Source organism: Diadema setosum, chromosome 1 (genome assembly GCF_964275005.1).
Source record: "Diadema setosum chromosome 1, eeDiaSeto1, whole genome shotgun sequence".
Taxonomy (NCBI): domain Eukaryota; kingdom Metazoa; phylum Echinodermata; class Echinoidea; order Diadematoida; family Diadematidae; genus Diadema; species Diadema setosum.
Window position 1 is genome coordinate 17,790,032 of NC_092685.1, and position 21,193 is coordinate 17,811,224.

At 38.4% G+C, this 21,193-nt stretch overlaps 1 protein-coding gene across 1 annotated transcript in view; it reads left to right on the forward strand.

Annotated features, from left to right (window-relative positions):
• Positions 1-1,619: 1,619 nt before the first annotated feature.
• Positions 1,620-21,193, forward strand: part of LOC140234526 (fasciculation and elongation protein zeta-2-like) — an 87,519-nt gene continuing 67,945 nt past the window's right edge. Inside the window, exon 1 of the mRNA XM_072314571.1 lies at positions 1,620-1,973. Coding sequence (XP_072170672.1) covers positions 1,672-1,973 — 302 coding nt within the window. The 5' untranslated portion in view covers positions 1,620-1,671. The remainder of the gene's footprint in view (positions 1,974-21,193) is intronic.

Below are 21,193 nucleotides of genomic sequence, written 5' to 3' on the forward strand. Positions count from 1 at the left end.
TTCCTATCCGTGAAACCTACTGAACGTGCATAACACACTTTTTGTATAATATTTCTGTAAAGATTTTGCATGTACGAGATAAATGTTTCTTTGTATATACTGAACTTATAACTTATAATTTACGTGTGGTCACTTTATACATTGTCATTGACAGATGTTGTAAACACAACATCTGATTGATTTATGCGGAAATCTAATGAATGGAATGAAAAATGAAATGAAATGTAGTATACTACTGGACATCCCAGTGGAGCTTTGAATAGCTTATGGCGCCCCACTCAAAATAATATGAGTCATATTCCATGGAGATCATATACAACTATTTACATATTTGTGGATGTAATGTAATGGTACAAATGTATTCATGTATTTTACGAATTATTCAAACCAAATCAAATCAAATTTACTTGCAAAAGATTGAACTTAACAGTAATGACAACGATACAAGATATGCAAAATGGATGATAAAAGCTAAATCTATACGCTTATCTATCGCTATCGCAGTCATTTTAGGATGTAACAGAACTGATGCGAGGGAACAATAATTATTGCATTCATCTTTGGTATAGGTCTACATTCTTCTATCTTATGTGGTGTAGAAGAAACGCCTCATCAAAAAAAAAAAATGAAATTTAGAATTAGACGAGTAAATAATAGCCATATAAATATGTGGACAAATAGTATTCATTATGCGTGCGTGCTTAATGTGATATTACTTTATGTAATCCCGACTGAATCCCTTTCGAGCCATTTCCCTTCTCCAGTATATTTTTTTCTCATGTTTGTGTTGCTGTTTCTAAACAATACATTTCTCTCTCAATCGTTTTCCGTGCACGATATGGTGTGGCACATCATATCCTTTTTTCCCTCAAGACTCACTTATCTTTTCCTGACTTAACTTATGTCTAGTGGATTTCCTTGTAGATGATGGATAGGGAAAACAGTATGGCTATACAAATATAAGTACAGACAAGGAGTATGAACAAGACAGCAAATAAATGAATGAATGAGAAAATGGATGAATAAATTGTCGAGATAGATTCCTCCGAACGAATCCAAAATTAAAGCTGACATGATGAGGACACTTCTTACACCTCTGCCAGTTCAGTGGTGGATCACAGAGGGGGCGCACCGGGCGCGCGCCCCCTCTTTATTTTTGGTTAAAACAAAAGAAATAAAAGGAAAACTGTGGGGTTATGGTTATGGTTAATTTCAATTTTGCAAAGGTGTCTCCCCTTTACGGAATACCTGGATCCGCCCCTGTAGTTACTAGTAGACGGAAATAGCCGGCAGTTGTGTGTAATAATTGTGAGAACACACATCAAATGATGCGAAAATAGTTTTGTAAGATTTTATGATCTCGATGCCTTCTGACTTATTCCTCATACCGTTTACGGTTAGTTACCGATAGATGGAGCACTTCCAATGAAAAGGAAGATAGCCCTGCACGTTGAATACATACAGGGTATGTGTAGGCGCGCCGGTGTATCGTGTACAAATTATACCACGTCGCAGACTAGTGTACGTCAAGTTTGCCCGTATTTACATACCAATCCAGCGGGACTACACTGTGACCTGCGCCAGCGCCCACCGGCCAGAGTTCACACATCAACCACGTACTTGCACTAGAGAATGTGCGGCGGCTGCAAGTTGTGAATCATTCGAACCAAAATGGCAGCCCCACTAGCTGTGTTCGAAGAAAACGGCGATGCCAGTGACGAATGGCCAGAATTCATAGATTTCCGTAGTTCAGCAGATGTCATAAATTCCAATGGAGAGGCATTGCCGGTCTTGTCACCAAAGGAGGAAATAAGTCCGGATAATTTCAACGAAATGCGATCGTCATCCATCGAAGATCTGGTAAATAATTTCGATGACAAGCTAGCGGTATGCTTCCGTAACTACAACCTCAACACGGAGCCTTTAGCACCCGTCAAAATACTGACACAGGAGGAGATGATGAAAAATTGCAAGTAAGTGACCAGCAAACGTCTGTGTTTGCTGTATTCTATGATTATCGACGATTCTAATTTTGCATAAACAATGTTGCTTGATTATCTGAAGGAAGGTAAAGACAAGTGTTAGATGTCGTGTGGATGTGTGTTCGTAACAGTGACAGACTGTCACATAGATACAGCACGAGCCACTGCACTGATTCCAGCAGGTTGACTGGAGCTGGATGCAGCATAGTTTCGGGCCCTTAACTAGGATTGGGGGAGGAGGAGGGGGATGGATTGGGGGAGTGAAATTAGAAATAGTGGACCTTTCTGAAGGAGTTAAGCAATTGAGAGGGGTAGGGTCTTTGAGGAACATGGCTGTATGCTGGATTTGTTTTGTTTGTTTTGTTTTGCTTGTTTGGTTTTTTTTTTGGGTAGGGAGGGGGGAATGTGGGGGTGTGTCCCCATCAGAACATCTTAGGGAGCTTTAGCATAGCATTGAAATTCAATGTTCTGATGTACAGTACAATTTGGATGGAATATCAAATTGAAACATTTTCAGGCCAGAAAGTAGTGAAATACTGTAAAATGAGGAATGTTCGTGTGCATTTTAATTATGCGAGCGCTAAGATTCGCGAAATTAAAATGCACGCGAAATTTCTTGTTTACACTATATGCATTGAATGCCAGTGGCAATTCGTGAAAATTTCATACCACGATAAAGGCCGTCGGCTCCAATTCGTGAAAATTTCGTGCCGCGAATATATCATGTTTTACAGTACACAATATGTTGGTTATTAATTATGTTGCCAAAAAAGAAAGACAAATGAAATTCTAAATTTATGTTGTGTAATTTTTCTCTTATACAATAAATGTATACAGATCAAATCTATTTGAAGATCTCATATCCTATCCAAAGAGAGTCGAAGAAAGTTGGTTTAAAAAAAAAAAAAACAAACAAACAACCTAACCATGTCCATAGTGCATAAATGGCCATGGGTTGATTCATTCGAACCCATGTTGAGGGCCTAGGGCCTACAGTACTTATCTTGAGATGGTTCTTAGAGACGAAAAAGAAGTACGGTATCTAAGGACAAGTTAAAAAAGAAAGTAGTTTCTTGTCCAGATTTTCTGAGAGGGATAATGCGGGACGTCTTCGCTATTTGTTGTGATTAACTATTTTTAATCTGCACCCAATGCGCAGTGCAAGGTGCTAGCGTAATTTTTTTTCACTGCTTTGTACAATTATTTTTAAACATGCATAAAACTAACACTAAACATTTCACAACCTAAAGTACTTGCATCTGAGTTTCCAAAGTAAGGTAAAAGTTAATTTTGACACTTTCTTGAACACATTTCTGAATGACTTCACAGTGCTAGCTGCTGTGTGGGTAAAACCTGGCTCATGATGATATGCATGTACAATGTACTGTCACACACGAGTACAGGAAGCTATTTTCTTTTTTGCTTGGCCTAGTAAATAAGAGTTTTATACATGTAACAGCCAAATATATACATTTTCTGTAAAAAATCTGTGGTGTCTATTAGTACGTAATCTGCCATGTTTACTACCTATTTAATGTGAAAGAAGATGTGTGCCTGTCATGCAAAGATGGTGACTCAAAACTTTATAGCAAGGGGAACAGTGTTTAGAAGGAGAGCTATCATATTGTATGCAGATTGTGGATTGAACCAGTTACCTACACTCAGTTACAGTACCGGTACTACAAAACAGGATCCAGTTTTGATCAAACTTTTCATTTTAATGAATACCATAAACCTGTAACCATATTGGTCTAGTGGACTGATAAAGGACCCGAGTAATGGCAAAGTTGAAAAAACTTGTGTCCTTTCCTGTCAACACAACATTTCACACATATGTAGAAGGGAAGACATGACACAACACTTAATTCATGGAACCCATACACCATCTACCCACCCTAATCGATCAGATCATCTTTAGAAACAAATAAAACCCATCTTATTAACAAATTCTTGTAAGTGCTGTCATACAAAAATTAGAGGAATGCCTTCCTCCTGACAGCATAAAGTAAAATGAGTGCTCATCTTCAACTAAATAGAGTAGAGTAAAACACTGAGAAAAATGAAACAGAATTCTGATACCTGGTTCAAGTTATTTTGTATTCTGTTATGTCTTCTGTATCTTTAATATTTTGATGTTTAAAGAAAAAAATAATGACTCAGTGTCATAAAGTTTGAGTTTCCATTTTGCCACCCTATCAAAAAATTAGATTCCTTTTGTAAGCTGGTATGTTGTAAAGGTACAAACATGTAGGTATACAGCTTATACCTTTCCTACATGTACGTTAATGTGCTGAGTGTAACCCAATTATTGTATACGGTGTTTATTTACTGGTACACACTGATTTTCATGTCATGTTATTCTTACTTGTATTTTGACTTGTCTGTTATCTCTCCTTTTTCTTTTTCCTTTCATCTTTTCCTTTTGTGCTTAGAAACATTGTTTTAAGCGTGTTACAAATGTAATGTATTATTATTATTGTTATTATTATTATTATTATTATTATTATTATTATTACCTCTCCTTTCCTAAGAATGATAAAACTGGAAACTTCTTTATGATCAAGGGAGAAACAATACTAAAGATTTTGTATGAATTCGGACCCTGAAATGATTCCAAGTGTTATTCTGGGTACTGAAGGAGGGCTTATTCTTGAGTGATAAGGGATTAGTATTTCATTAAAAAAAAAGACTAAGGTATATTATTGTAAGATATGTTGGGAGACATTATTCTTGGTAACCAAGCAAAATTTCATGATGTTTGATAATATGATATTTAAAAAAAAACACTTTTGGAAAAACTTAGATTAAGTGATGATGTCATCAACTTTCAACTCATCCATAAGTTTGTGGATATTTAAAAAGAATAAAAAAATCATTATTTTGGTCCATTATACAATTATTAACCAGTGTTGACTTTACGAACTACAGGGTAGTAGGAATAACATTTAATCGTTATCATATGCACTGTGAATGAAGATAGTTTGCTGAAATCTGTCGTATGATTTTCTAGTTTCCTAGTTCCAGATACTGTACGAGCTGAAATTTTCACGGTGGTTTTATTTTCGCGAATTTCGCGAATCACCTTTGAACCGCGAAAATAACAACACGCGAAAATAACAATGTGCGAAAACAAACATGCGCAAGACCCTCGCAACCGCGAAATTAACAACACGTGAAAATGTCCTCCAAGTAGCAATTCGCGAAAATATCTATACGCGAAAATTTCAGCTCGTACAGTAGCATCTGCTCACAAGTCTGAGGCGTGGTATACATGTAATAGCACACTTGTGCAAATTATTGCCCTAAAACTTATAAGTGATCAACAAATGTGCACCCAGGTTCCCGATCTCTTCTTATCCACACTTCTCTGCACAACTGAAGCACGATACTCATTCGGCTCATTTCTACGCGAGATCCTCACAATGATATACAGATACAGATGAGGTTTTCTTTGATGGAAGTGCAGGTGGATTGGCAGCTATCCTCCAGGTTGACTAGGGGAGTACACCAGCGTTTAATGCAAGCTGATGAACTGAATGATACCTGCAAAGTCTGATGGTTGGTTTGTGGAAGGATGAAGAATGTAGATTGAAACTGAGCACAATGTCTATATTTAAAGTGCATACTTTTTAAACAACTGCTTTTAGCTTTATCAGTGTTGATATCATTCCATTAAATTGACATTATAAATATTTTCCACTGTGGTAATAAAGACCATTCTCTATTCTTAGTGTTTGCTTTAAGGGTGTACAAAATAAGAGGGAATGATTGGAAGGGGCATAAATGTTATGAAGTGCTTCACTCTACAAAGCTTTGCTGCAAGCTATCAATTATAGATTTGTCTATAGAGAAATATGATGGAAAGTTTAGATAAAGCATTTAAGGTAATCAATACTCAGGTAATTTAGAATATCCTTGAAACGTCAACTCCAAGGAAAGCAATGTAGGCAACCTGTGGAGCCCGTCGTATCCCATTCCAAACAGCCCACAGGCAGCCAAAGTGGGGTGGGTTTTCAGATGGCTTCTCCGTGCAACATGGCAATCTAATTAATCACATATATCGATCCCCTCCATGAGAGCAGTTCAGGTTGCTTGCCAGTTTGCACATATAATTTCATTTGGAATAATCTGTCTGCTTATACTAGAGCTCATGACCCATGGCTCATTGATTAAACTTTGAAGACAGAGTATTCCAGGCATGATTAAGACCAAGTCAGCAGCTCGTGAGGAGGTTCAGCTCCCCCCCCCCCATGTTGATCTTGAATAGGCCGCAGTGGCAAAACATAGGATCATTTGTAAGATTGAGCGAGCGTACATTGTAGCTTGCAGTAAAACCAGTCAATAATACTGTATAGGCCTACAGCTGACCAGCATCTTGCAAAATAGATTTTGTGTTGAAATGCTATTGACTTATTTTTTTGCTGTTTGAAGTACTATTGGTCTTGGTCATTCAGCTTTTGTCTCTGATCTTATAAAAGTACATGTAAATGAAGGAGATAGATAAAAACATAAAAATTGATTGAAAACTTAGATCATCAAAATAAAGGAATCAAGTCATTGAATCACCTTATTAATGACTAGATGTATCACAACTAAACACATCCTATTAAGCATGTGGTACCATGAGCGACATAAAAAGTATAGAGCAGAAGCAGTGCCTTCTAGTGAGGTAGAGAGGATATGGAGAGTCTGCGATTATTGGCTGATCCCTGGGGTGTCAGGTGCGCTGGACTACCCGCCTTTCATCTCTGCCACGCAATCGTTGTAAAGAGTGTCCTTTTCAAAGGGTAGATACAATTGTAGCTGGGAATAGATGTAGGGATAAGAAGGAAGGAGGAGATAAGGGGGGGGGGGGGGCAGAGAGCATTGATCAGAATAGATGATCATATAGCATTTGAAACAAATCGTTCTGGTCACATTGTCATGATATCCTCGAAATAACATTTATGGTAGAATTCTGATCAGGGCCCCGTTTTATCAAAAGATACAATCAATTATAATATACGGGTATGATGCACAGGATAGAGTGCGTTAGTGGAGATGTAGCGCACTCGAGGGTATTTACAATTGTGAAACATGCACGAGGCGAAGCCGAGTGCATGTTGCACTACATTGTAAATACCCGAGATTGTAAATACCCGAGATATCCTGTGCATCATTTGTTTTATAAAATGGGTCGAAAACTAACAGCATTTTTCACGTACCTTTGTGGATCAAGATGTCCGAAGATGTTCATCCCAAACATTTACGCACGTCGCACTCGGAAATCCCGCACATATAAGTACTGTACGTATAAGAGTATACATACGCCACACATGTTATGCACACAAGAAAGGCCGGCCGGCAGCCCGAACTAGAAGTTGTATACAGGATTGACAGCGCATATAGTAGCGCGCGACGCACTTGTAACAACTGATTGAGTGCGCACTGCTAGTGCAAACATTGTGACGTCAGGCCGTGCATGTTAGTGAGAAATTAATACAAGCACACGTGACTCATTTCAGCGCTTCCAATTGGCTACAATTGTACATTCTTGAACCCATTTTATAAATCATCATATTTGGGTTGTCTGTCCAGTGGTCCTTCTCTTACTGTAAAAGCTGTTATTTTCGCATACAGATATTTTCACAATTTTGACTCCAAGGCAATCATGAGTGCACTGATACTGTAGCGTGTGGTGATGGTTTCATGTACTGATAAATTCGCAGCCCAACAGTGATTTGTGAAGTGCGCAAAAATTTAACCCTCACAAAAATAATGTCAGCTTGTACAGTAATGGAATCTGTCTGGTTGTCAGTCTGTCTGCAGAGTTTTACCTTACCCAACAGACAGCAATCACTCTTTATTGGATACTCCCCCTGCCCTGTGTGTGACTTTCTCACATTTTAATTTTCTCTTGGTATTGCATTGATAGGTTTTAGCCAAACTTGGAAAGATAATCCACAGATGAAAGAAAAGCTAAATCCAAGACTGCTAGGCGAGGTGTTTGTTTCATATATGTATGGGTAGATGGCCTATTGGATGAGAAATATCAGTTGCTCCCAGTAATGCCATAGTTTGGCTCTAGAAGGAGAGGTGGAAAGGAATTGGTAGATGTGGCTGAGCAGCCGTTAAAAAAAAAAAAAAAAAAAAAAAAAAAAATCATACATTTTCATTTTGTAAAAAATATGATGTACAAAGTATATTTTTGAAGCAACTTGACATGAATTATCTCAACTTAACCAAATTATACTTATTACAAAAGAAGTCATATTTCTTTTTCCAAAGTAAAACTGTGTTGTGCAGGCTAGCTGAATCATGTGAATTATGCTGCATTGATATTTTTTAATGAAATGGAACACATGAAACTGTATTTATAGTGATGTACCAGTTGTGTATGTAGATGGATATTACACAGAAAAGCTCTTTGTGACATAAAGTTTATTATGATATCAATATGCAGGAGGGTTATCCAGAGGTCGTATTCACCTTTGTAGCCTGCTTGCCACTTTGGAAGTGACCTACATGTACATTATGTATTTTGTATACTTATTGTGAGCTGTATCTTTAAAATGAGTGACCCACAAGTGTGACCCACATCTTGGATGCTTGGTCATGTTTTTTCTCTCTACATTGCATCATGAAGACTGTTAGTCAGACCAAAGAGTCTTTTTCTTACTCATGCTTTGTGTTTTCTGCCGTTAGCTTAGGCAATACTCTGAATGAGCCGGCATCTTACGCATCACCCCAGTGGGGGCAAGCTGCAGTGGTATTCACGCAGGATGGTGTGTGCGTAAACAAGCTACTCCATCACGAGTGCATGAATTTACAGTGCCCGCATTAACTTGAGAAGCCCGAGCGTGCGTCGTAACCTACAACTTGGCCATCTGAGGAGAATGCCTATCTCTCTCTGTAGCACACCGCCATTCTCCTCCCGTTGCCAGGAGGTGGCTTATAATGCGTTCGGCGTGGTCTGAGAGCATTGGCAAGGTAGGGGCCCCCCTCGCTTGCTCGGAGGACCTCTATGCAATAAACCCCATCTTGGTGGGTGAAATGGGGAAGGCATCATTTCGAGGGGAAGGCATCATTTCGAGAAGCAGGCTGATGCATCTCACTTTGGTAGGGTGTGGCTTCTCCTCAAGGTGGTTCTCATGCTTGTGAGTCATCCCGCAGAAGATAAGATGATGAATTCCGTGAACGAGGCAGTCTGCCTCTGATGAGATGTCGCAAGATGGGTTTCTTTGATCAGGTTTCGCTAATTGTCTCACCCAAAGTGACGTAAATCTAATTAACCACCGTAAACTGCACTTTGGAACTGACAGAATGAGAATTCTCTGAATTGGAAGATTGTAACCCTTGTACAAGGGGAGATGATTATAGTTAGTAAAACACGTCATGCCTGGATTATGTCTAAAATGATTTTCATCTGCTGGAATGTTTGTGATGTTCATAATATAATGTAATGTGTAGGTAGAACTGACATTTCAGCAGATTGTTTTTCATGTTTAGTTGTTGCAGAGACACAGGCACACAACACACACACACACAAACACACACACACAAACACACACACACACACACACACACACACACACACACACACAATCATGCTCACATTTAGTGGAATGCAGGTAGAAGACCAATCATATTCTGAGTGTATTTTTATTTTATCGCAGCAATTGATATTCCTTTGGAATGGAAGAGACGAAAGAGGAAAATACATTTAGAGCAGAAACCTGTGCAGTGGTAATTTGGTTAATGCATCAAGTGACAATGAATTTTTAAGAAGTAAGACCTTCTTCTCAAGCTCCAAGCCCTATCCCCCCCCCCCCTCGATATCCTTGTAAACAATCACAATAGCATGTGTCGCATTCAAGCTCAGTGTTTCAGTTTTCTCAGGTCTGGAGAATGAAAGTACATAAAGCCCAACAAAGTACATTGAATTATAGACGGCCCCTTCCATCTCCTTGGGAAAGTCAAGGTCTAATTAATTGAATTGGTGTTTGATTCATATGAGCATGAAATGAGTGCAGGGATAATCCAATGTTAAGAGATTCACATCAAATTAAGTTACATTTCAATGTAACATCCATTGCGATGTTATCAAATTAAAAACTGGGACTTAAAAGCAATTAAAATCAGGACTACAGTGAGAGGGTGCCTGCTTTTGTGCATATCTTTATACTGTGAAGATTGTATCCTTGACATGTTCTATTGTGGAAGTGTAGCTGATTTACTCTAACAACATTAACAATGGCGACTTGTGTCAGGGTTTGAAATTAGGAAAGGAAAGTACATGTGATATCAAAATGCATGAGGAGAATTACGTAATTTGAGAGTTTGGAATAAAAGAATCTGATCAAAATTGTAGTGCCTCCTATAAGTTTTGGCAGTTTCATTCATCTTTAAATTGTGTGGTATACTGGTCATCTTTAATAAAAATTAACAATGTTTTCCAAAGTCATTCTAGTCTCAGTTTATCTGTTCTTTGTAGCATTTTCTGCAGTCATGCTTCAAGGTAATGAAAAGAAAGACAAAAATATTCACTTAAAGGACAAGTTCACCTTCATTAACATAAGGATTGAGAGAATGCAGCAATATTAGTAGAACACATCAGTGAAAGTTTGAGGAAAATTGGACAATCGATGCAAAAGTTATGAATTTTTAAAATTTTTGTGTGGGAACCGCTGGATAAGGAGACTACTAAGGCTTGTGATGTCATATGAGTACAACAGTATAAAGGAAATGTAAAGAAAATTCAACATATTTTCACTTTTTTTGCATAATAAAAGAGCACTTGACTTGCCTCTTTCTAAAGGCAATGGAAATAATATTACCCATAACATATGTCAGTAACGAGTCAAGGGAATGTGTACTTTTTCAAAGATGAAATTTTGTGAAATTCTCTTTATATTTTCCTTATATTGTTGTACGCATGTGATGTCATACACTGCAGTAGTCTTCTCATCCAGCGGTGACTGCACAAAAACTTCAAAAATTCATAACTTTTGAACGGATTGTCCGATTTTCCTCAAACTTTCAATGATGCGTTCTACTAATATTGCTACATTCTCTCAATCCTTATGTTAATGAAGGTGAACTTGTCCTTTAAATTAGTTTTCAGTTGTTCAAAGAACAGGGTTGCGGTACGCTTGTTAAATTACCTTTAAAGGACAAGTTCACCTTCATAAACAAGGATTGAGAGAATGTATCAATATTAGTAGAACACATCATTGAAAGTTTGAGGAAAATCGGACAATCCGTTCAAAAGTTATGAATTTTTGAAGTTTTTGTGCTTTAACCGCTGGATGAGAAGACTACTGCAGTGTATGAATAACTTTAGATGTCACATGCGTACAACAATATAAGGAAAATATAAAGAGAATTTCACAAAATTTCATCTTTGAAAAAAGTACATATTCCCTTGACTCGTTACCGACATATGCTATGGGTAATATTATTCCCCCTGCCTTTAGAAAGAGGCAAGTCAAGTGCTCTTTTATTATGCGAAAAAAGTGAAAATATGTTGAATTTTCTTTACATTTTCTTTATACTGTTGTACGCATATGACTCACAAGCTGTAGTAGTCTCCTCATCCAGTGGTTCCAACACAAAAAGTTTAAAAATTCATACCTTTTGCATCGATTGTCCAATTTTCCTCAAACTTTCACTGATGTGTTCTACTAATATTGCTGCATTCTCTCACTCCTTATGTTTATGAAGGTGAACTTGTCCGTTAATAGAAATTTACAGATGAATGGATGATGATTACACTGTGGATTTTAGATGAAAGCAGAGTTAGAAAAAAATAACAATCAACAGTTAGCTCAGGGGTATTGATGTGGACAAATTGCAGCTGTTGACAGAACATTTCTCAGCATTTATGTAGACTGCTTGTTTGCTGATGAATAATGCCCATGTGAAACATTGTTGCAAAAGTGTTGAATGGTTTTGGTCAACATCCTGAATGCGATGTGCACATGGTCTGAACGCACGTCAGGAAACAATCATTTGCATGCATGACTTCTTTTTGGTTTTAGTGATTTCCTTGGTCACAGATAAATCAAAATTAAATGTCATATTTTCCCTTTTTCATTATGTTGTACAGTGCCATGGTTTGCATTTTGGGGGATGTTTGTTTTACCACTAATACCAGTGTTACATGAATGTAAGGCTCATTTTCATAACCATGGTGTACAGGCATGAATGTGAATGAACTTTGTCCAACTCATAGTTCTGTGTGTCGACACTATCATGTAATGTCAAAATATCACTAAGTATGTATCAAATTGCCTTTTTTCTTTTGCAAATTATGATGAAGAAAAAAGCTGTGTAAGAGTTGGTGTTCCTATAACATTAGCAAAGAGAAAGAATGCTAAAAATGATTATGTACAATGTATATTACAATTCTCCATATCGCATATAGCCGATATCCAGCGATATCAGTTATCGATAGCAAAAATTCCCTGTAAAGTACCCGGATGTGCTGGGAAGGGTACTTCCGATGCTGGTGCGCTAGTTGGCGATCGATGCTTTCTTGCTTTTATACGACGGCTTCGTTGCCTTTCCTGGCGAGTGTCTCGAGTTCTTGTCATCGTTTCACAGCATTTGGAACACCGCGACTGTTCAAAAATTCTCTCAGTTGTGGCACTGTCATTCCCTGAAATTCATCCATGATGAATGTGTGAACAGTTCAGAAAAAGAACGATGGAACTTCGCACTTTCATTGAGGGTATAACGTTTCAAAGCTGTTACCGGAAGTGAGCTTCCCTGCAAAAATACCCGGATGTTGATATCGATAGCTGATATCGCTGTATATCGGCTATATGCGATATGGAGAATTAAAAGATCCCATATGAAAATAAAGGTCTACTTGAGCACACAATTTCTGAATGTTTTGCAGGAAAAATAATTTTTGAAGTAAGAGGAAGGAAACACTTGTGTGACAGAGAGCTTAATTTATTCTGTTATAAAAATGGGATGCCTAATATGCACTGTGCTGTGTTGTGTAATTTCTAAAAGAAGAAAGATGTTTTCAAATGCCACAGTTAATTTTTTTGAAGTCAAAACCTCTGGGGTATAAACTTTGATGAGACTGTGGGCAGATCTGTAAATATTTAGGTCAAACTTCAAGCCCACTCCACCATGAAGTGACCAAGTGAACAAAATGAGGAAATGTTTATCAATATGGAGCAATGTGTATGAAATTCTGCAATGATGACTGATGAGGTTTTTAAAAACCTCATATTAATCGTATTTTTCTCTTTATAAAAAATGCCAATACATATAGGCCATAAGCCCTTGTAAGAATTCTGCATTTCATAGTGGTTATTTCTAGGTTTTATGCTGCTTTCCCGTCAAGAAAGACTTTGCAATACATTATTGTCAGTATTAGTAGTTCGGTGGGCGGCAGTGCATTTTGCAATACTCAGAAATATGAGCAATCATTTAATGGCTACATCCAGGTTGTGCTTAGATTGCCTGTGAGTCATTGGAGCCTATTTCAGCCTACAGCGGCATAAATCTTGTGGACGCCATGCTTGTAAAACACTGCCTTGTGTGAGATACGACCAAATACCAATTTACTGGGTGATAAGACCGTTGCTTGTTTGAGAGCATGATTTACGCCCTCTCACAAGTTCCCCCACCAAAAAACAAAACAAAACAAAACAAAACAAAACAAAACAACCTGAAACAATAAAATATTTGTATGGTAGCTGGGGCAGTTTCTGGAATGTACATGTACGTGACGGGGTACATTGTTTCGAGAGAGTTTTAATGTGTGATCTTGCGACGGTTCAAGACACGAAGATGTACATTGAGCTTCGGGTCAGGAAGGCGCGAAAACTCATTTCGGCGGGAGTTTGGCCCCTGTATCCCCCAAGTGGCAATCACCGCGTCACCATGGACACGGCCGCACACGATCAGCAGGTGTAATTAATAATTGATGAGCTTTCGAAATATATTCAAGGACAGATGAATCATGTTAGCTGCTTTCTCGACAATATGCATCATTGCTGTGGCTGGTCTTGACACAGCAGGGAGGCAAACAGCCGGCTATTGACAAGCATGTACTCATATGAGCTATCGACATAGTAAGCATGAATGAGTGACTGTCGGGGCCCCCTATGGAATAGATTTCACTGCTAGATCACACAGCATGGAATTAAACAGTAAGGAAAGTGAATGAGATCGAGTTTGATAGGCAAGAGGAGAGGATGAAAGATTATTGACTCCCTCAGCCAAATATTAGGCGGAGTGATGTGTAATTGCAAGTAATGAATTTGCTGTGTACATGTGTTCTTTTCCATTTGTAGGAAGAATAAGTGTTGGTTAAAACTTTTTTGTTCAATTTAAGTAAACCCTGTACTGGTGGATGCTTTATTAATTTGTTTTGAGTCGGCAATAATTTCCCTCACCTTTGTACAGGTCTGTTCCTGTCTCTCTCTTAGTGTAATTGAGTGATAATAGCGTGTGTGTCGTTTCTCATGTTATCTTTCCATTATGCTGTCTGCTGGGTCTGTTACTGCGCGATGTACACTTTATTTTCTCCTTGTGAGCTACACTAAATGTGAAAAAAAAAGAAAAGAAAAAAACATATTTGTCACCACAATATGGATGGCAAAGATTTTACCCTTTTTATGTAAGAGCCACTTGTGATGAATTCTGCTGGCTGTTGCCTTAGCGCTAATATACAAATGTACAATGTAGTAATACAGGTGTCTAATTACATTTAGGTCATTTATTGGTTTTACAAGCAATGGCATGATGTTTGCACGATTTGTGGACATGACAATTACTTGGCTGTGGTGGCCGTAAGTTGTTGAAAACATGTTTTGTAAAGAACCGCTTGATGTGATAATCATTCAGTTGTTTAACATCTACTGCAGATATGACCTTGTTCCACGCATCACTTTGTACATGTACAGCTCAAGCCTTTTGCATAGCATGCATAATGCCTTGCACGGCAGTCTTGCTGTGAAAGAGCGATCCTTTATTTTGACTGACATATGCAGTGACCTGAATACTTACCAGAACAACAACTTAAAAGTCATGACCTTATGTGTTGTCACCAGCAGCTTCCTGTAATGGCAGGGCCGGAATGGGAAATGCATTGTCACTGTCGCATTTCTGACCATGGGAGGCCTGTCGTGAATAGAGTAGGCAAGCTGCTGTTCTTTTTGTGAGGGGTAGCATAAAGAGTTGCATCCCTAGCACACAGCTCCACACCCTCTGCTTGGAGGAGATGCAATACCTACATCCATGATGGGGCCCCCAAATAATGCATTATAAAGGCAGACAGTTGTGGAGGGGTTTCAGCATTAAGTTGACATCTTTGCTATAGTTTATTTCCTTCAAGTTATAACATCATGCTTACATAAAATGTCGTCATTAGAATTGCTTTTGAATAAGATCAGTAGAAAGAATAAGAGAGAAGTTTGTGCAGATAAACTTAAAAAAAAAATAGATATAGTTTTAAGAGGATTTAGAAGAGTTATGTTTTCATGTGTTAAGATAAGGAGAAACATTGAAGTAAAATCAATATGATATATTTAAGGACTGAGTTGCTAGAATCCTATTTTATTTAATGGTAAAACATTCATTAATTTGAAGTTATCTTTCAGACTAGAATAATCACACTGTAGTTAAGTTGAACATTACCCCTTGTGACTGAATAAAAGCTGCCAAATATATTCCATGTTGCACTTACATGGCTGTGTGTTATCATGTACCTGGATGTTTATTACTGCAGTTTTCTCCCCAAGATAAATTGATATTGTGCATTCATTTTGCTTGGCGTCTTAATGCTGGCTCAGCCCTCTTACAGATGGCATTGAGAAGAAATCCAATGAAGGAAAAAAAGAAAAAGTTCTCGAACAGCAGCCAGAATGTTTGTCTCCCATCTGGAGAGGCGAAGGGGAACATTTCATACATGTTGTCGCGATGTAGTTTTTAACAGCAGATTGCAGAAAGCCTCCCAACAAATTGCCTCTTCTGTAAATGGAATCAAATTGAGCTGGGGAGGAGGGAGGACAGGATGGAGGGAGAGAGAAAGAGATGCAGTCTCACCATCATCCTTGGAGGGAAGAGCAACCTTGAATTCTACTCCATCATATAATGCCTCCTCTCTTCATGCGTCGTAGATATATTTGTTATTGGCACAAAACGAGTATTACCCAATGCCCACGCAGCGAGGAAGGTCATTTTGAGAAAATTTCTATTTATAATGCTCAGAGAGCGAGATGTGTTGTAAAAGACAGCATTGCTTGAACATGTGCTAACGTGTATGTCTTGAATACCCCAAGCTCATTCACTGATGGCATGCTTAGAATATACCCCCAAAACAACAACAACTGAGCGGCTGGGTTTGTTTGAGGCTCGAGTACATTGGAACGGGCACAGTCCTGCCGTAAGCATACAATATTGTCAGAGTCAAAGACATACATTATTCATAGCTCTGCTGATTCCATGAAGACTTGATGATGAAATTTCGATTGCATGGAGTCCTTTGTCCCTGTATGGAGTGAAAGGAATTCACTGCACAATGAAAGCCACATGCACACACAGACACAGACACACATTCATACACACATACAAACTTTTGCTTGAACAATTCTTTGTCTGTTATGAAAATTTCTTTCTTGAAAACTATAAAACATTGAAATCATTGTCATTATTTGATTGGTGTATTGCATTTAAGAAGATTTTAAATTATAAGCAGATTCAGTTCTGCAAAGAGCATATAGCATGAAGATAATATGTGTACACACGATCTCTTTTGAGTAAAGGAAAATGAAAGCAAACGAAGAAGAGTATTAGGTCATAGAGAATGGATAATGCAAATAGCAAAGCGGATAATATCTGACAGGTGATCAGTTATCACTTTAACTTCAGAAGCACTTGTATGTTTGTAGAACATATAACAGGTATGAAATGAAGTATCGCCACTCATGTTGATTTCATAACTTTGGCAATGAACAACTTTATTTAGATGAATGCAAATTTAACCAGAGGAAAACACCGTCCCTGTTCTGTGGTGATAAAAATCCTGGATACATGGCACTCTATTTTATATAGAGGAGGAAAAAAAATCACAGTTAGGCAAAGAGTGTAACTACCGCCGAGATGTGCTACTTTCGGTCCGAGAGTAGACACAGCTGGTTTTTCTCCCTGTGTCTCTTACACGTTCATACTTCCCAAACCGTGATAGGTTTTCACGGTAGGACAAACAATCTGTCAGCGGTATACCTATATCACTGCCACTGAGATCATGAAGGCTTCTTGCTGAGATGGAATGGAAAACATCTTCTTTACAGTCACTTGAGGAAAACTAGCTTGGATTTCAGGTTATATCTCACAGAGAAGAGAAGGGTAGTGTAATTAGTGGAGCACATTCCAACACTAACGTGAAGAATTTAGTATACTACTCCATTTCAAATTCATATGTGTAGATTGTTCAACTGTTCCTAATACAGTAAACTTAACATTTTACCCTGAATATTTCAGCAGAGTTAGTTAACATCTGGTCAGATAATCTCCTAACTCTCTAACAAGTCTAGACAAACTCTTGACTCTGATTAGGTGGATACGATCAAAGTAAATGCCTTTATTCTTTTCAATATCATTTTTACCAGCATTATTGTCTCAATCTGTACAAGTCCTTCCTCAAATATCTCTCATCGTTCATCATTCTTCATTGTTTTCAGAATTATAATCATAATACCAGTTCTTTGTTTTCTTGTTTGCTTTTGTCTTAGTATGAGTAGTAGTACAATGTATCACAGCAGCTCTCATCATTGTTACTTTTTTTTTTCTCTGTTACACTATGGAGGTATCAAGTATCTTCACTTATGGGGAACCTTGCCTATATTCTAAGGGCAGCTCCCTGCAAAGTTAAGCGACTTGTAGAAAGCACTAGTGATAGCCATATGATGCTACAATGACCTTTGGACACCATAGTTTTTGTTTTTGTGGCGGTCAATTAAAGAGGATGAAAGTCCTGTCCAGAAATCAAGGTTAATGAGGCCATAGTGCAGATCACCACTTGCTCCCAGCAAGCCCTCCCTTGGATGTTGTTTACCATTCCATTAACTTTGGCTGAATTCCATTACTTACGTCCGAAATTGAGTTAGCCGTCTAGACAGAGGACTCTCAAATGTCATGGATGTGTGCCCAATGCTCTCTCTCATGGAAAAACCCCCCATAAAGTAGTTTTGAAGGAGCATTGATTGTCTGTCAGAGGTCTTTGTCTCCATGTACTCCCTCTCTCTGTTCTGTAAAGAAGTGGACCCTCCACAGCCTATGTCACCCATTAGACATCTCTCATGTTTCATCATGCTCTGGTAAAAAGATTTAGCATGTTGTGGCAAGACCTTTTTTTCAAATGTACACGTATTTGTGCTTGTGTAAACTTGATTTAAAGGAACTGGAAAGCTGCCATGGCTACTGATGAAAAAAAAAAAAGGGAGGGGGGGGGGAATTGAAGGGCAAGTGTGTGTTTCATAGTCATGTCATACAAAATTTGTCATGAGTGTGCAGGAAAGGTTAGTTAGTGTGAAAAGGTTAAAAAACAATTGAGGACCAACGTCGGTAGTGTAGTGCTGTGAAGCAAGATATTTTCACGGTATGAAATTTGTGTGAATTGCAGCCAGTGGCCTCTTTTTGTGGCTCAAAATTTTTGTGAATTCCCACTGGCATGTAATGCGTGATGGTGTAGACAAGAACCTTCGCGTGCATTTTGATTTCATGAATCTTGGCTGTCAGGAAATTAGCGAATTTAAAATGCACGCGAAGATTTCTGGTTTTTACAGTACCCATGTACTTGGTAAGATTCTAATAGCGTGCTCTCTGAAAACGATTCATTGTTACATGCACAAAGTTTGTATGGTGAGATGTGTAACTGCTTGGTGTACTACACAGGCATTATGTATTCAGACTTGTGATACGATATAGATTAATCCTATCATTCGGACAGACCGGCCATAGGAGGAAACCAAAACTTTAAATTGTGGATGGTGTACGGCAGTGCGGAACTATGAAGATTAATCTCTTGTACATGATATACACAGCAAGGACGACTTTCCCTGTTGAGCTGGGTGACCTGTGTGGATGAAATTATGGTGGTGTCATGGGAGTTGAGATGCACTTTATCCACACCTGTTATCCATCCTTCCCTCATGATAACTTCCAGATTATTTCCTGTACTCTGTGGTCTGCAGATACATGCTATCAATTTTATATCCCCCTCTTTCTCCTTTCCTTTTGTCAGTTTCATGCAATTACTGTGTATTAGCATCAAAATTTTACCATACCCTCTCCTTGTAATGGTGGTGAAGTTTGATATGAATAATTCAAGACATACAGTACATGGGCTCTCCAGTAATGAGTGTCAATTCATAAGTAATATTCCTGCAGTGGGTTGCTGCATGACTAGATTACGGAATGAACCGTTGTGCATCCACAAATGGTATAGTGATGGTCAAGGAATGCACTGTGTGTGTGTGTGTGTGTGTGTGTGTGTGAGTGTTGTGCAATGAGCAGCAGTTTCTGTAGTGTTTCTGTATGTGGGTGTGTTTGTGGCATTTTGCTGAGCACTGTTTATTATTTTACATCAATGTTCGTAATGTGAAACGAAAAACTGCAAAACTCTGCACCATGTCACAGCTCTTATAACATGAAAGAATTCAGCAACCGCAAATTTTGATTCTGTGGTCTTATTAGGAAAAACATGCAGTGAAAACAAGGCAATACCCCATGAAAAGCAAGAATAGGCCCATTTACACTTGCTTGGAAAAGTCGTGATTTTTCTAAAATCGCGACATTTGGGTGCAAGTTGCTAAGCAACTACAACCATACGCCCTCGAAACATCGCCAGAAAAATCGCCAGCTGGAGTGCAATTTTTTGAAACATCGCGATGTTTGAGGCGAAGTTTAGCGAGTGTAAACCCAAGCTGGAGAAATATCGCGATTTTTCATCACGTGACTTTCAGTATCGGGTTGCACCGGGAGTTTATGCGTGCTCCCGATCCCTCTTTGGAACAAGTAGAGAGTACGTCGGCCGCTGGCCAGAGTACAGGTTACATGCTGTACAGGTAAACGGCCGATCCATGGCTCATGGTTTCTCACCTCCCTGATGAAACTATATTGTATTATGAAAACTAGTAACAAACCTGAAGTTCTCCAACCAGGTATCATCACCTCATAACGACTTAACAAAATGATGTTCTCCCAGATATGCATTGATTTTGGGAGTGCCCATACTGCTCTCGGTATACGTTGACTTTGTGGAATACAGGAGTAGGTAACAGGTGTCGGTAAAACAATGGTGAGTTCTTGCTGTCGCCTGATGAAATACCAGTCCTAAAAAACGAGCCCACTTCTCACTTTCGTCATATCGGCGAAATTTCATGATCCTACTGAATGCTACTTTCATCAACTTTCCCATACTACACAAAATAAGCTGAAGTTTTACACACTTGCTACGTATGTGATCTAATATAGCAAGCTATATAGTTTTACTGTAAGTTTGCACTCTCGACAAACACAAATTTATGTGTGCATCGGACTGATAAAAAGCCCTGGCTCAACGTTCTAACCAGCTAGCTGTGAGCAAAATAGACTGCACTGCAGTGAATGCGAATAGCCCGCGCTTCCACTCGTCTACCGTGTTGAAGAGAGGTAATTACACATGCACACTACCGACCAAAAAATCGCAATGTTTCGTGAAGCTCAAACTTCGCATGCTTTTGCGCAAGTGTAAACGGTGGAACCAAAATATCGCGATTTAAAAAATCGCGCTGTTGGTAGGTGTAAATTCGGCTAGAGATACCTTCAGATCGTGTTGAAATGATATTAAGCAGAAATTTTGCTTGTGAGTGTTTGTCATGAAGTATGGATGTGTTGTTCAGATAAAAGGAATAGAAAGAATTAGAGAAAATTATGATTCAAAATCCCAACATTGATGTCACAAATATTTGACTACAAGCAATTCACTGGACATACAAGTAGTGTCATATGTGGGTACAATGATGTACTCTATATAATGTAATATATTTAGCAAGTCTAATTTTTTTATGAATTGAGACTTCTCAACAATTTCGCGAGTGGTTAAATTTGCGATTGTGGAGCATAGTACTGAACGGAGATAAGTACGCATGTCACATTCATGTTGGAATCAGAGTTGATATTTTCACATTTTTTATATTTGCGAAAAGCACCCGATTCACGAAATT